The 15,802-nt window shown below is 44.5% G+C and overlaps 1 protein-coding gene across 1 annotated transcript; it reads left to right on the top strand.

The window, feature by feature from the left end:
* The first annotated feature begins 1,887 nt into the window (after positions 1–1,887).
* zfand5a (zinc finger, AN1-type domain 5a) lies at positions 1,888–13,932 on the top strand. The gene is made up of 6 exons (XM_056275186.1): positions 1,888–2,170; positions 6,014–6,175; positions 10,235–10,337; positions 10,480–10,565; positions 11,642–11,770; positions 11,969–13,932. Exons 2-6 carry the CDS (start codon positions 6,016–6,018, stop codon positions 12,115–12,117), a joined length of 627 nt encoding a protein of 208 aa, XP_056131161.1. The 5' UTR covers positions 1,888–2,170; positions 6,014–6,015; the 3' UTR covers positions 12,118–13,932.
* Positions 13,933–15,802: the final 1,870 nt, after the last annotated feature.

Below are 15,802 nucleotides of genomic sequence, written 5' to 3'. Positions count from 1 at the left end.
AGCAGGGACTGTGTTGGTTACAGAGTGAGACATTTACTGCCTTTAGTTGTTAGTAAACAATGTGTTTGTTTGCATTGGGGGGGTTGCTTGTATTCCTCATGGGGAGAGCATGAGAAAGCCAATATAAACTCACTGACTAGCATATCATTCTCACCTGGACTTTGAAGCATGTTTCAGTTTGGCACTTCTCAAACATGCAGTTCTTGCCCCCTCGTTTCATTCAGCATCCACCTTCTCGACCTTTGTTTTAGTGTCAGACTTAAAAGGAGAGCGCCCGAAAAGACTCCTCTTATCTATACATAGACAGGGTGGAGCTGCGTGTACCATTATGTGCGTGTGGACGACGCACTCATTGTCCTGTGTTTACAGATATATTACCGTGTTTGTGATATGCATGCGTTTTAGAGTGGGGGGAAACAGTGCTACCCCCCCCCCACTCGGTCGCTCTCAAAAATCCTCTCTCACCCTTGCTCTTTCTCTCTTTCATTGGGTGTGTTTGTTTTCCTGTGTGCTTGTGTTTACTGACAACCCCTGAAGGATGGTTTAATTTATTGTCTGTTTTCAGATAACCTGTCCATACAAGAGCCTTTCAAGAGAAGATGTTATTCAGCCTTGAGCTGATACTCTATGGTCTGTTATAAGGTGTGTGTGTGTGTGTGTGTGTGTGTGTGTGTGTGTGTGTGTGTGTGTGTGTGTGTGTGTGTATACATGCAAGTCTACATTTTCTTAAAACAGTTGGGTGAGGAACAGCAGTATAACATAAAAGTGCTGTGCTTTAACTTGGAAGTGTCCTCTATGAATATCTATTTTAAGAGTTAATGCAGGTTTGGAAGGAAGAGGTTGTCTCAACTATCGCCTTCTAGAATTCACGAGCTTTCCACGAAGCCATTGATTGATGACAGCAAGTTTCTTCAAAACACTCTCTCTCTGTCTCTGTCTCTGTCTGTCTCTCTCTCTCTCACACACACACACACACACACACTACACTACACTATGCAATCACAACATTGTTTGCTTTTCTGCTCAGCATGTCCTGTGGTACTTGGGAGATGTGTGTGACATTGCACTGAAAAGAAGGAGGAATGTGTTTGGGCTTGTTATGTTTTCAGGACAAATACACTCAGTGTACACATGCCCTATGCATGTACATCGTAACTGTATTGAAGGGGAAAACATGTTTACACATTTCTCACAGACCTGACGGGTCAAGCACACATCATTGTGATTCCAGGTGTCAGAAACGGCTTCGTACATTTTTGAAGCAGTATGGCTGATTTAATTGTAAGACTTGAACGACTAATACATCAACTTGCTAACTTCTGCCAGAGCTGTTATCTATTTCACAATCATGCATGAGCATCACCTTGATCCCAAGTGTACACGGAAACACCCTGATCCACTGTGGTTCCTGGTTCTTGCATGTTGCCTTCATCCCAGGAACAAAACAGTCTGTTTTCCTCAAAGTCTCACTACTTACAAACAAATGGACTGGTATTTCTTCTTTGAGTGAAACCTACACTCGTTTGTTCCTGTTGTGCCCCAACAGGAAAACAAAAAAGCTCACAATGGATGCCAAAGGTTATAGGAAAGGTTTTTCTTCTTAGTACCATTTCAAGAGAGGAGGAAAAAAAAACAAGGTGACGCTGGAAAAGGCCTCGTCTAAAGATTACTTCCGATTCGTACTTTTGTTCATTCCAGCCATGTCAGCGTTATCCGGATTACTCAATCAGATTCATGTCCTTGTAGGAGGATGACGAATAGACCGAGTAATAGCAACAAAAAAAAAAAACCCAACTACGCGTAAGCCCCGCCCCCTCCAGCCGTGTACGTTGTGGGATGGGACAAACGGGACGGACGGACGCGCTGGGGCGCCGCAGGCAGCCAATAGCTGCGCGTTATTTTTACCCGTGACGTCACCCGCCACTCCTCTTACTAAAGAAGGAAACAAACATCGGGGGCAGAGGGGAATAGAGGGGGCGAGAGAGAGGTAGGGCGATAGAATCGAAGCCGTCTGTTACTCGGTCGGAGGACAAACACGTTCTAGAGAAAGGACATTTAACGGTGTAATCCAAGGCCGCTTCTTCCTTTTTCTTTTTTGTGTTTCCGCCCCAAAAGAAGAGCCCCGCCGCTACACCTCCGCTTCCCGCATTGTGAAATCTCCGCTTTGCAGGTGAGCGTTTTTTGGGAGTAACGGGATTATTGCGGTTGACGATTTTACACGGGAGTGGCGGAGACGACGAGTTCTGGGGACGACAAAAAGATCCGTTTTGTCGGGAGTAGACAAAAGAAAGAAAGCTTGTTCCCCCCCCCCCGTTCGATAGAAGACGCACGTCGGGGGGGCAACCTTCGGCGATGTGTGTGTTGTTGTTTTGTTTTTTCGGAAGGTCAAACGGTGTATGCGATTGTTTGCGGTAAACAAGCCCCTTCGCCTGCTGAAGTTGTCGCCACCTCCTCTCCGCTGAAAATATCACAAGCCTTCGAACGTGACCCGTCTGCTTGGAAAAACGAGGGAGGGAGCCAGCTAGTGGCAGCTATCTCCTCTACTGCCCCGAGCTGGGGGGGATGGGGAGCCAAAGCCAGCTAATTCCCGTCTTGACGCGGAGCGTTCGCCAAACCCGGATTGCCAGAGAAAGTGCAAGGTTTCTACCCAAACCTTTTCTACCCAAACCTTGCACACCGCCCACGTTGGTAAATAGTCACCGATCGGTAAAGTGCAGGGACAACTGGCCGGTGTTTTGGCCCCGCCACGGTGGCTTCTCGGCTGAAACAGGAGACGCGCTGGTGCTTTTGACACATTTGACATCGATAAGTCACCTCCGTAATACCCCCCGGGTGATTCTAGAGAAACCAGGGGCTTCGCTTTGACGTCCGCGGTCGGTTTTCTACGTGTAATGTTGCGAGAACGTGTCGAGCTATCGGACGGTTGCTGAACAGGAAGCGGAGAGAGGTTTCAGACAAAGGAAGAAACAAAGGGAACAGAGAGAGAGATCGGGGGGTCTAGACTGACTGGCGTTTTAAATAACGTCTGCGAGGCGCTATGAACAGCAATGTGGTCGGGAGATCGGTTGCCTCGCGTCCGTCCTTAGCGACGAGTTTGTTTGTTGTACAACGCAGCAGCGGGCTGTTCGTCACCGTTAGTGTGACTCAGTAGTTTTTAGCCCTAGCTTGAAATACGAGCCGAGCTCGTGGTTGGTGTCGGAACAATGGCTCTTGTTTAGCGGGCTGGAGATATGGGCCGCCACCACGCCGGCGGTCCTCAAGCTCCGCTTCACGTATGTTGAGCGTATATCCAAAGCGTCTCCGTCGTGTAAGGTTAAACCAATACGACGCCGAGGAGGAATCGGCTTTTTAAGATGGTCGCCGGTCAACGTTTTCTTTCTTTCTTTCCTTTGACGGTGGAGATCGTAATAACGAGCAATCCCGCCTCTAAATGTTGAGATTTTCATTCTTATATTGTGAACATAGATGTGATCGCAGCGCAAGCGGGACACGGCTACCCTTGCCGGGGTTACCAAGTGCTGGAAACCCCCCGACTTACCCTGTCGGTTGTGATGGGAACGCGCTGGAACAACGCGTGACTGGATTATCTTGGACGTTGTCCGCCGAGAGCGCAACGGACCCAGATTATGCGAGTCGTTAGTGGTCGAGATCAGGAAGTAAGGGCCTGCTCGCTGTATGATTGACAGGTAGCCCGTGAACATCAGATCCTGACAGCTGAGCTGCGCTGTCTTTTGTTCCATTGTGTCAGCAAGGCAGCCACGGGCCTTGTGCTCGTCGCCAACGCGTTGGTCGCTGATTCGTTTGCAGTCAAGAAAAGACGACACTCGATCCATTTAGGCGATCCAGCCTGTGTGTGACCAGGTACTTATATCTTTGGGGTTTTCTTTTTATCTGGAGAGACCCCTCTTTTTTTAACACCAGGAAGAAGTGACGTCTTCTTATCTGGTCGCCTCGACGTTCAAATTACGTAGTTGGAGCACGTCGCACCAGATTCATACACAGTTTGGTGTTTGAAACAGGTCGGACTGAACCAGACACGTTCCTGTTGGTATTATACTGCCCATAGAGGTACATGGTACCGAGAATTTGTAATTTTTTTCTACTATGCTGTATCATTGCCAGCCTCTGTCTCAATCCTCAGCAACCCCCCCTCTTGCTTTTTTTTAGCAGTCAGCAGGCAGACACGTGATGTAGTGGGAGAGGAGGGCTTTGTGGACTTTTTCCAAGGAGAAACCCTTTGTTGACACGTCTGTGGCAGCATGCAGGGGTAGAAAGAGTGGGGCAGGGGGGGCAAGGTGGGGAGGGTGAGGAGTGTGTGTGTGTTGGGATTTAGGTTGGGGGGGCAAGGTGGGGAGGGTGAGAGTGTGTGTGTGTGTTGGGTTTTAGGTTGGGGGGGGCAAGGTGGGGAGGGTGAGGAGTGTGTGTGTGTTGGGATTTAGGTTGGGGGGGCAAGGTGGGGAGGGTGAGGAGTGTGTGTGTGTGATTTGGGATTTAGGTTGGGGGGGCAAGGTGGGGAGGGTGAGGAGTGTGTGTGTGTTGGGAGGGATTTAGGTTGGGGGGGTGTAATCAAGATTTAGAAGGTCTTGTTTTTCTGTTGGCGAGGTCGAGACATTTCGAGGGAACTGACAGGACATTCTGAGCAAACTGCCAGCCTCTCCTGGAACATTAAGGTTGCCTGTTTTTTTTTTTTACTGCCTTGTTTGTGTCCGTGACCAGAATATAGACTATAATCTGACTTGGAGGCAGACGAGCAGCTGCATCGCTCCAGCGTAACAGGGTCATTGGTTGTTTACCAGGGAAATTGTTGTACCGTCGTTCACTGTGTCTGAAAGTTGTAGTGTGTGGTGGTACTTGTGTTTGTGTGATATTGGCTGGTGAAACGTCAAATGGGTGCCTTGCTCTCACATGTATAGACAGGATACTTCTCAGCCAACATATGTAGGCCTTTCCTGTCTGCCTGCCTGTCTGTCTTTTTTGTTCATTCATTGAGGTGTTTTGTGCTATGGCTTCCTGTTCCTGTTGTAGTGTAATGCCGCAGAAGAAGACTACAGCATCATAGACCTCCACTGGGGGAAGTGTGGTTCAGTTATTGTCAGTGTTGTTTTCCTTTCTGCACAAAGAACACATATACTCTACGGATCTTCGGCTGAAACTTGTTGCTTCACTTTGATCCGCTGCCTTTAACAGAAAGATACGTGTAGGGAGACCCATTCAGGAAATCGGATAAGCTCTGTATTGGCCACGAGGAGCTGATTTTTAATCTGTCTGGGGGGAGGAAACAACTGACAGAGGAAACAACAGAGTGTTATTCTAAAGTGATTCATACTCATGATAATCATAAGTGATTTTCAAGCTGGAAGTATATTGTTCCCTTGGATGTGCTTGTGATTACTCCTTCACACATCCATCAGGATTTTCACGTTATTACCCCCCCCCACCCAAAAAGAAAAAAGAAATCAGCCAAAAGCGAGGAAAAGGAGAAGTATGAGTGCTTGTCTCAAAGGGCCAAACGAGGATAAAAATGTGAGGCTGTGTGTTAGACATTAGGGGGAGACATGCCAGCAGCTCTCAGATCTGTGAAGTGGGGCTGGCGGACAAAGGCCCAGAGCAATCAACAAACTTGTAGGACAGATCATATCCTAGTTTCTGCCAAGGTGCTGAGCAGGATAGAACAAATGATGTTTGTTCTTCTGAGGTCCTGTGGAGAAGTGTCCTCATTCATTACTGCGTTCAGGCTAACGAACAGGCCAAGGCACACAAACAAGCAGCTCTGTGTACATTTTCAGAACAGAAGATGGATCACTAGTCCTCTGTTATCTGTGGGCTCTGATTATACTGCAACAAGGTGCTTCGAACTAAGGTAGCAGGGCACCAGATGCAAATGTGGGGTCATATATCTAAGCTGTTGGTTTTCTCAGAAGTGCAGGTGTTTGCCGAGAAAAATACAAATGGGGTTTCTAACAATTGTTCTCTCTTTCTCTTTCTTTTCCCCTCCCTCCCCTCATTGTGTCAGCAATGGCCCAAGAGACAAACCAGAGCCCTGTGCCTATGCTTTGTGCCACTGGCTGCGGTTTCTATGGCAACCCAAGAACCAATGGCATGTGCTCTGTGTGCTACAAGGAGCACCTGACACGGCAGCAGAGCAGCGACCGGATGAGCCCACTCAGCCCGATGGGTAAGGAAACGCACTGAGACAGTGGAAACTGTACCTTTTTTTTTTTTTAAAGATCAATAAATCACCACAGCCTACACTACAATACCGCACTTACAGAGGGGCCTTATTTTAGTTACAGTGGGGGTTTTCCCCCCTTGTGTTCCTTGCGTTTTCTCACTTGCACACTGAAACATTGTATGGTGGAAACCGCATATAGTCATAGAGCAAAAGTTGCCCGACAGAATCGCTGCCATATTAACGCTGTTTAGATAATGTGGTTGGTGTGATCGAATAGAAAAAAACTTCTTAAAGCTTGTAAAATCTAGGCACCACAGGAAGTCTAATGTTAAGATGTTTAATTATTTTTTCGCTTACTCCCATGATACTTAAACAGCACAATCTCCGCTCTGAAAATCCCCCTCCGACATCACCTGGTTGCCTAAAATGGTATAGGCTTACTTTCATATTTAGGCCTCCTTTTTTTTATTATTATTATATTAAAATGTACTTTAGGAAATGCTAAGCAGTGTTACTGTAACCTATGGGTTATTTTCAAATTCCTGTTAGAAACTTTTGGAGGAACAGTCTTAATCCATGCTGTGATGAGGGAACGACCATCCCTGAACAGGGGGCCCTAAGAGTACATTGTATTGTTTATACCACTGTATTGTTTACAAGGATGGGGACACCTGCAACTATTCCCCAATCCTCTGTGAATAGTTCACATGGCCATTGTAACTCTAATTAATGCTCACGCCAATTTGTATATGAAACCGGTCGTTGGTTCGGTCATTATGACACTGTTTTGTTTGTAAGGATGGGGATACCTGCAGTCAGTTGAGACTGAAGAGGTCACTTGTGCCCCTTTTCCACTACATGGTACCGGCTCAACGTGACTTACCCTTTTTTCGTTTTTAATTACTGGAAAGGAAGCTGACCGTAATCTATAGTCTTTGAGTCAGTTAAAGCTGGTAAGATGGAGAAGTTTTCTGTTTCATTACATTGTTTTAATTTAATAAGGTTTTGTATGTCAATTAGATGGTCATAAAAAAAACTTGACTTCACTTAAATTGATCTACTGCTTAAAATTATCTTATCAACCTGGCTGGGTGTGATCACTACGCATTTTACACTGTAAGCTCATTGAATGGAAGAAATTTGGAAAATCCAGAGCAGTCCACATTCTGTTTTAAGTCTTTTGTTGGGATATATTTTAATGAACTTGGAGCACACAGTAAATTTAGGCAGCAGGCCTGACCTGCCTAAGGCTTTTTTCACCCCGCCTTAGCCTTCTAGGAGAAATCGCGCAAGAAAAACCATGTAAAAATGGTTAAAAAAAAAAAAAGCCCATGCATTAATTACTGCAATTCGGTCATCCCACCAGCCAGTGCCGCTAGACTATGATTACGTTATATACGCAATAGCTGTGGAAGATGAAGAAGATGGTAGCTAGTTCATTTATACGGAGCCCCTCATGGGATATAGGCAAGTTAAAAAAAGGTGGCATGGTGGTCTATTCCGTTGCCTACCAATACGGGGATCGCCAGTTCAAATCCCCGTGTTATCTCCAGCTTGGTGGGGCGTCCCGGGAAACCGGATCTGGTCTAGCGCCTCCTCTGGTTGGTCGGGAGGGGGAACTGGGGGGATTAGCATAATCCTCCCACACGCTGCGTCCCCCTGGCGAAACTCCTCATGGTCAGGTGAAAAGAAGCAGCTGGTATTGGAGGAGGCATATAGTAGTTTGCAGCCCTCCCTGGATCGGCAGAGGGGGTGGAGCAGCGACCGGGACGCAATTGGGGAGGAAAGGGGAGAATTTTTAAAAAAAAATTTGAAGGGAGAGCTATGCAATTGATTTTGTTCCCTCACAGTAACTGAGTGGAAAAAGTTCTCACAAGTGAAAAAGAAAACAACTCTGGTTGCTCCTCCCAGTTGTTCCCCCAATAAATGTTGTTTACCACATTAAATAGCCTGGCTAGTTCAAAATATGAGAATAGAGTAACTACACTACAAAAACAATAATAATAAACAAATGAATTAGCCACCAAAAAATTGTTTAAATAGGTGATTGTTCTTGCCCATTGACAGATCATGGACAAGAGAAAAGACAACATCATAGATTTCTTTAATAAAAGAGCCCGATACGAGGAAGATGGGGAAGTAGCAAGGGGAACACATTAAACCAAATAATAGATTTTCGCTTAAAAATATTTGTGTTTTCTAGTTTGTTTGTGTGTGTATTAAACATTTCAATCTTTCTATTTCTTTCTATTTCATTCCAATAGCTATTATAAGGGATATATATATAAGCTATTATAAGGTCTGAGCAGCAGGATGAAGTGCAAGAGCTGATAGAGGCAGGAGATGGACTGCAGACGGCCAGGGGTCACTCTTGAGGTCAGGATTTATGGATCAAGGATATCCTGATTGATCAGTCAATCAGTCAAGTTGCATTCATAAATTTAAATCCGATTTACCTTCCCTTTTACTAGTAAATGTACTGCTGAAAAACACAAAACACCCAGCCAGGAAGTAAAACAACAACTGGCTTGTCTTAACACTTGGTGGGATGGTTTGTGCAGAGTCTTGGAAGCACAGCTCATCTGCCCCCTTCATTTAGCACTTCATTCAGGCCTCATCAGGAGATGGACTTCAGGGGCCTTGTTAAAATGTTTCACAGGGCAAACAAAATTAGGAGAGTAAAATGCTCTGTCACTGGACGTGAACTCTGCTGTGATTAGAAAAGTAAATTTAGCATGGTCACAAGCACAAATATTTTCTGTTGTAAAAGCACTTGGTGGCTTTTTAATTAAGGCACTTCATGTTATTTCAGTGGCACTTCAAAACTGTCACAGTTGTTTACAAATCCTTCAGTAAATATTTTACAATGTTACAATTTTTGTCAGGCATTTATTATTTTATACATCTCGATACGTTGTAGTAGTCTGTTGAAGACCTGAACTTGCATTCCAAATATAAATGTACGGAGACGACACATTTAGTTGACGGGGGCAGTAAAGCCGGACTGACCACAGTCGCTGTCACGCAAAGTCAGCACCTAAGCCTTATTTTGAGCCAGGAAAAACCCCGGAGGGGGCATAGATATTGTTTTGAGATGCAACCGAAACTCGTCCAGTCAGTGTGTTTTCCCTGCTCCCCTTGTTCTGCCTTCCTTCTTTTTTTTTCCGTTCTATAATGAAAGCCAGACAGCTAGTTTCCTCACAATAGTGTAAAAGGTTAAAGAGGGCCTCAAAAACGTCAGAAATTGATGGGTTTTTTTTCCCCCCTAACACTTCACTGGGAACCTGTTGAAACTTGAATTTTTGAAGAAAAAATCACAATCCCTATAAAGCTGAAAACAATGGAAAAGGAAAGCTATGCTGTAAAAGACAGTGGCTTTGAATAGCAAATATGTCCCAACCATTAAAGATGCTCGAGTGCATCTTTATAAATATGAAATTTGATCGTTGAAGAAGGAATGTTTCAACCTGTTTAAGTGTTTTTATGTAAAATATAATTATTCATACAATGTTCTCTGTTTAGATCTAATATGCAGTCTTGATTCGCTAACTACAAATGTTAACTTTGTGCTAAGTTTTGTTTTCTAATATCAGCATAGGTGTGGACTTGAGTCACATGACTTTGACTCGAGTCCAATTCAGGTCACAAATTTGATGACTGTAGACTTGACAGAATTGGAAAAGACTTGCGACTCAACTTTGACTTTTTAACACAGGATGAGTCACGGCTTCTCTTGGACTTGAGCCTTTTGGCTTCACAAAGAGTCGATACCTTATCCAAGCCCAAAGATAAAATGCTTTCAAAAAGTCTGCAACATTTCTATGATTACAGATCCAATCTATAAGACATAAAAATATTAAAAAGCAATCATGATTTGTGTAGATTTAATATTATTTATTACTAAAAATTAAGGACTTGGGACTTTTACTTGGGAATTGAGGGCCAAGACTTGAGACTTACTTCTGACTTGGAAAATGATGACTTGGTCCCACGTAGTATTTGTAATTAAGTGTTGTCTTGACTTTGTTTTATATCCAATTTGTACCGTCTGCTCTTACCTAGGCTCGGCTGGTAGCCCTACCTCAGAGGCCTCAGCCATCCAGAGACTAGAAGCCAGTCTAGCTAAGGTTGATGCCTCACCTGCCTCTTCACCAGACATGTCTAGGTCAGTGGAGTTTTTTTGTTTTTTTTTGTTTTTTTTTCTTGATTGACTTGGCGAGTGAACAACCAGTTACGAGTTATTATTTGTTACCTCTAGCTGTTCATATGCCTCAACTTAACAGTGGCCTTCCATGTCTCGCCATTAGAACTATTCAAGGATCTTTACCTGTGACCCAACAAATGACGGAGATGAGCATCTCCAGAGAGGACAAACCAGAACCCCTAGAGCCTGGTAAGTCACACAAACATGCAAACACACACATTTAGAAAAATAGACACAAATGGACAGGTAACTGCTAACACTGTCTTCCCAGGGAACGCATCGGTTTGTGTGTCCCACTTTAGCCAGGGTTTATTTTGTGATGTGCATGCTGTGGACCCAACTGTTGGTTTTACATACTGCCTCCAAGACACAGAGGCTGCCTAAAAATAGGCCTGTTTAAAAATACCTCTACGCTGAAGGGCGTTTTTAGATTTGATGCAACTTGCCAAAGCGCTCTCAGACTAGCACATGGTCCCTTTCCAAATGCAAAGGGTTTATCTGGGAGGATCCTTTAAAAAATAGTAGGGATGTAACGATACGCTCCACTCACAATTCAATACGATTCACAATACTGGGTTCAGGATACGGTTTTCTCACAATTTTTTTAAACAAAATAAGATGAAGATAAATTATGACTGAAAAAGATTCCTTTATTTCTCAGACAATGAACCTATATAATATATTTTCTCTCTTTATCAAATTAAAGAATCCTTTATTTCTGAAGTAGGGTATAAACTATGCAAAACAATTGTTTGTATTTTTTTCTTTGTAAAATTGAAACGGAAAATGTTTTTTGTCTTAAATAACAAGAAAAACTAAATTGAATTTCTCAGACAAAAATCTACAAAATATATATTCTCTTGTCTTTTATCAGATTAAATAATCCTTTTTATTTCTGAGGTAGGGTATAAACTATGCAAAACTGCATATTTCCTTTTCTTTGTAAAAACAAAAATGTCGAGGTGTCCCTGAGCAAGACACCAAACCCCTATCTGCTCCCGATGAGCTGGTTGTGACCTTGCATGGTTGACATCGCCGTGGGTGCGTGTGCCTGGGTGAATGTGAGGTATTTGAATGTATGTGCTTTGAGTGGCTGTTGCAGCTAAAAAAGCGATATGTAAATGCAGTCCATTTACCATATTAGTTAAATTTTGCATCTGCAATGAAAGCCCCAAAACTGTGTTAAGGACAAATTGAATATAACGTGACTGATTAATATCTCTGTCTCTGTTCTCACCTTTTTTTTTCTTTTCTTTTTTTTGCAGTTGTTAGCCAGCCTACCGCCTCTAGCCCTAGCCCTGTAGCTTCTTCCACCAGTGAGGAGAACAAGGGGGACACCCCCAAACCCAAGAAGAACAGATGTTTCATGTGCCGCAAGAGGGTGGGACTTACAGGTGAGTGGGGGTGTGCTGATGAATATGATCATTTCATTAGACTGCCCCACCGATGATCCTCACAGTCCTTGTGGAGGTAATGGTTTTGTAGAAAGACAACTTGTGAGATTGAAGGTTTAGTTTTTATAAGCAGGTGCAGGTTGCTATTAGCGCTAGCGTGTGTTAAAAACCTCTGACCCCTGACCTTTGGGTTTTTAGGATTCGACTGTCGCTGTGGCAACTTGTTCTGTGGTCTCCACCGGTACTCTGACAAGCACAACTGTCCCTATGACTACAAGGCCGAGGCTGCCGCCAAGATCCGTAAAGAAAACCCCGTGGTGGTGGCTGACAAGATCCAGAGAATATAGGGAGTTGCAACAGAGATGGCAGCAACAATGGCAAAACCCTTGACAAAGACTGGAGAATGAGTGTGAACCTTTGACATGAACACTGGCATGAGTGGTTAAGAAAGGATAAAAAGGACTCCAATTCCTAAATTACAACCTTGAGAATATAAAGGAAACGAGAAGAAAAAAAGTTCCTGTCTGATGGAGATGCATGAATGATCACTTTTCTCCTTTATTGATTAATTCATTAGTTTTTCTCCTAATTTTTTTTTTTCTGTGGTGTGTCTTTGCCGCTGTTCAGTCCTTTTTATAAGAATATATATTGTCTTATTAAGAGCCCAGGTTAACTGTCCACAATATGCTGTGCTCCGTTCTCACCTAAACCCGGCGCCATTTTGTGCCAAACCGTAGACATTTTACTTCAGCTTCGTGTCCTAAACCGGCAGTACTTTCCATGCATTCAGATCACACAGTAACTGTCCACAGGAGTTGTGGCCCTCACCGTATCAACTTCGTCTGCCGTTAGTATTGCCAGTTGACAATTGGAGGCCCATATATCTGTGCCCCGCAGTGCACAGGGGTTCTTTTTTAATTTGTCTCTGTCCTTCCTAGCTTTACCTACCTCACAGCTGCCGTGTTAAATTTAGTTTTATTCCCTCTAACTTTTTCATCATCTTGTGTCCTAGGCCATCTTGCTAAAGTCAAAGGTCGTCGGCCTCAGTTACTCTGAACAGCACATCTTTCTCGACTTTGACCATTTTAATTGTGACAAGGTGGTTTCCGTTCATAGCTGGAGGTATTGAAGAAAACAGGGATGAAATATTACTCCACTTTGAATCTTAACACTTGAAATAGACAGTAGTGAGGGGAGAAGGTCCCAAAACTGGTCTGAGCTCAGTTCAATCCCTAAAGCTCAGGTGGAGGGCTGTGTGTGCTGATCCTAGTGCAGTTTCCAGGGTGAGGCGGGCAGAAAGAGGGGTGCCTTCTCTCTCTGGCAAGTCTCCGGTATGGTTTTACAGTACAGTATGTGGGGCATGAGTGAATGGAATAAATGCATGGGTTACTCATCTGCAATAGTGTGTGTAAATGAATGGGTTTGGCATCACTCAAATCATCGATCATTTTATCTGCTGAGAGTTTTCTGTTATGTTTCACTTTTTTTTTCCTTTTCCATTGGTATAGTACTGATATTAGCACATGTATTCAGTGCATTTGTGGATTAGGGTATGTGAGCCACGCTATGTACTAATTTTTTGTATGCATTAACAACGTTTGTGTGAGCACAGGAGTGTGTGTGGGTGGGTGTGTGCGTGCGAGTGTTTTGTCCCCAAACCCGATTGTCTGTGGAGCTACCTGGTTAAACAGCACATGTTTACAGAATTACAGGAGCATGCAAGAGTTAGATTTATGAAAAAAAATAAAATAATAGACATCAGGATTAGATGTAACTTCAATTCTCATCTCTCTAACAGCTATTGGTCTGTGTGTTTGGCTATAGAGCACTGTAGAGATCTGTGTGTGTGTGTGTGCGTGCGCGTGTGTGTGTGCGCATACCTTTGAGAAGTGTGTTACGATTGCCTGAAACGTGTACGTTTGTGACTTGTGTTGATCCCCTTTACTTCCCTGTAAGGATGTTTTTCATTTAAAGAAAAAAAAAACAACTGTATGTATCCATTTGAGTTTTTCCTTTTTGATTTTTAGTTATATGCAAATTTGTACAAAAAAGAAAAAACAACAAGCTGTGTTGATATTTATGTATTACATATAATCTTGCTATCCAGCATTACAACAGAATTGTATCATGTAAATAAAACTATGTACAGAGAGAAATTACAACGTGTGCTGACATGGTGTTTACAAGCTCAGCGTTGACCCAGTTCCTGAGTTTATAAGCGACCCTGTTGTTTTGGCCAACGTCGTCTTCACCTCGGCGCGATCCTCGGCGAGGATCCGCGTCCTCTGTCAATGAACTATTCGACAACCGCTGTCATTTAACCCCGCCCCCCTCACCGGAAGTTGGTTCAGAATAGGAAATGAAAGGTCTGCGTCAGACTGAGTTGGAAGACGGAACGAGTGCTGGTAGTGACTGATCATGACTAACAACAAGCATGCCTAGAGACTGGGATCCGATCCTGTTTAAAGTCCTGGTGTTATTTTAGTCTGACCTTGGCCAACTTTAGCCTCTCTCTTCCTTTCGCTTTTAACTCGGTGTTCTGGCAGCACGCAGAGAGCGTCTGCAAGAGACTCGTCAAAACGTTTGTCGGGGTCACGCTACGAGTATTGGTCCTTCGGCAGGCCTCGGAAAAGTCGGTCTTTCTCTCTGCCGAGGCGTGGGGTGGATTTTTTTTGGGCCATAGGTACCAGACTCGTCTACGAGACTACAAGGTGTACGTGTTTTTTGAAGACTGCGCATGTGTTTTTCACGCTGCTGCTGGGGATTGTGGGGAGAGCGCGTCGGCAGATGGCGTCACACCGGCAGCCGCTCAGACAGCTGAGGCGTGTCGGTGTGGATGTCCGTGAGGAGGGACGGCTGCAGAGGTCGCCTCCGCCAGATTAAAGTCTAGAGACACGGAGCGGATGGCGCTTTTGGGCACCGACCCAAAGCGGGGGAGGGGGGGGGAAGCCCACGCAGCCCACAACGCGCCCTCCCCAGCCTGTTTGTCTGATTTCCCCCTACTGTTTAACGCTCTCCTAAATGTCTGCCACAGTGTTGCTGTGTGACAAGCTGTGGACGTGTGACATCAGAGTGACTGATAATGACAGATGTCGTGGCCAGCTGTTTGAGCTGCTGGAGTGTTTGAGAGTCAGATGAGGCCACAGAAACACACACACTTAACGTCCCTTTGTGCTGTCTAGATGTGTATGTGTATGTGTGTGTGTGTGTGGGGGGGCTCTCTATATTTACTCCGGAGTTCTTGTGAAGCTTTTTTGCATTATCCACATTCAATCTCCAGTCCTTCGAAGTATTGATATATTTACATATATCATTCAAAACCCAACTGGTCGGTCCCTTGTGCTTTGTATTACTGGTTTACTGTAATGTTGTCTGACTCGTTCATTTGAGCTTGAACCACTGTTGCACTCACTGTATGTTGCCTTGAGTGTTTAGTAGTGCACAGTAAATGTGCACACAACACACTCGCATACCACCGAACCAGGATACTCACAGTTCTCTATTGTATCTTATTACCATTTATTTTGGTCTGCGATATTACCATTGCCCTCTGACGTGGGTAACTGCCCTGCGTCCCGTGAGGGAGAGGAGGGCAGCGCGTCCAGACGCCGAGTCCAACACAAGCCGTCGGTTTTACCATCCAGCTTTTTCCCCTCTCACGCTGTCGAGGACAGGACCTTCGTGTTTGTAGAGCTCTGCAAATTTAAAGTTCACTATATCACATAACTGGGTCAGGTCGAAATAGCCCTTCGCTGTGTTAATTTAGAGACTCTTTAGGAAGTGGTTACTGGGCGTTTTTATTCCGAGGCATTAATTTTAGATGTTACGCCCTGGGTCATAAACGCATACAAAGGGAGCCCCGGTAGTTTCTTATTACAAACGAAAGCAGGAGAAGAAAACAAGTAGAACAGGCGGCGAGCACACTGGAGCCCCAATGAATGGACGAGGTAGGGAGAGAGAGAGAGCGAGAGAGACTAAAACCGTGTGAGTTTATTTCGATGGCCGGGGGGGGGGGAGTGGTTGAGATTAGGG

This window comes from Lampris incognitus, chromosome 1 (assembly GCF_029633865.1).
Source record: "Lampris incognitus isolate fLamInc1 chromosome 1, fLamInc1.hap2, whole genome shotgun sequence".
In the NCBI taxonomy this organism is placed as follows: Eukaryota; Metazoa; Chordata; class Actinopteri; order Lampriformes; family Lampridae; genus Lampris; species Lampris incognitus.
This window is presented reverse-complemented; position numbering and strand designations above follow the sequence as displayed.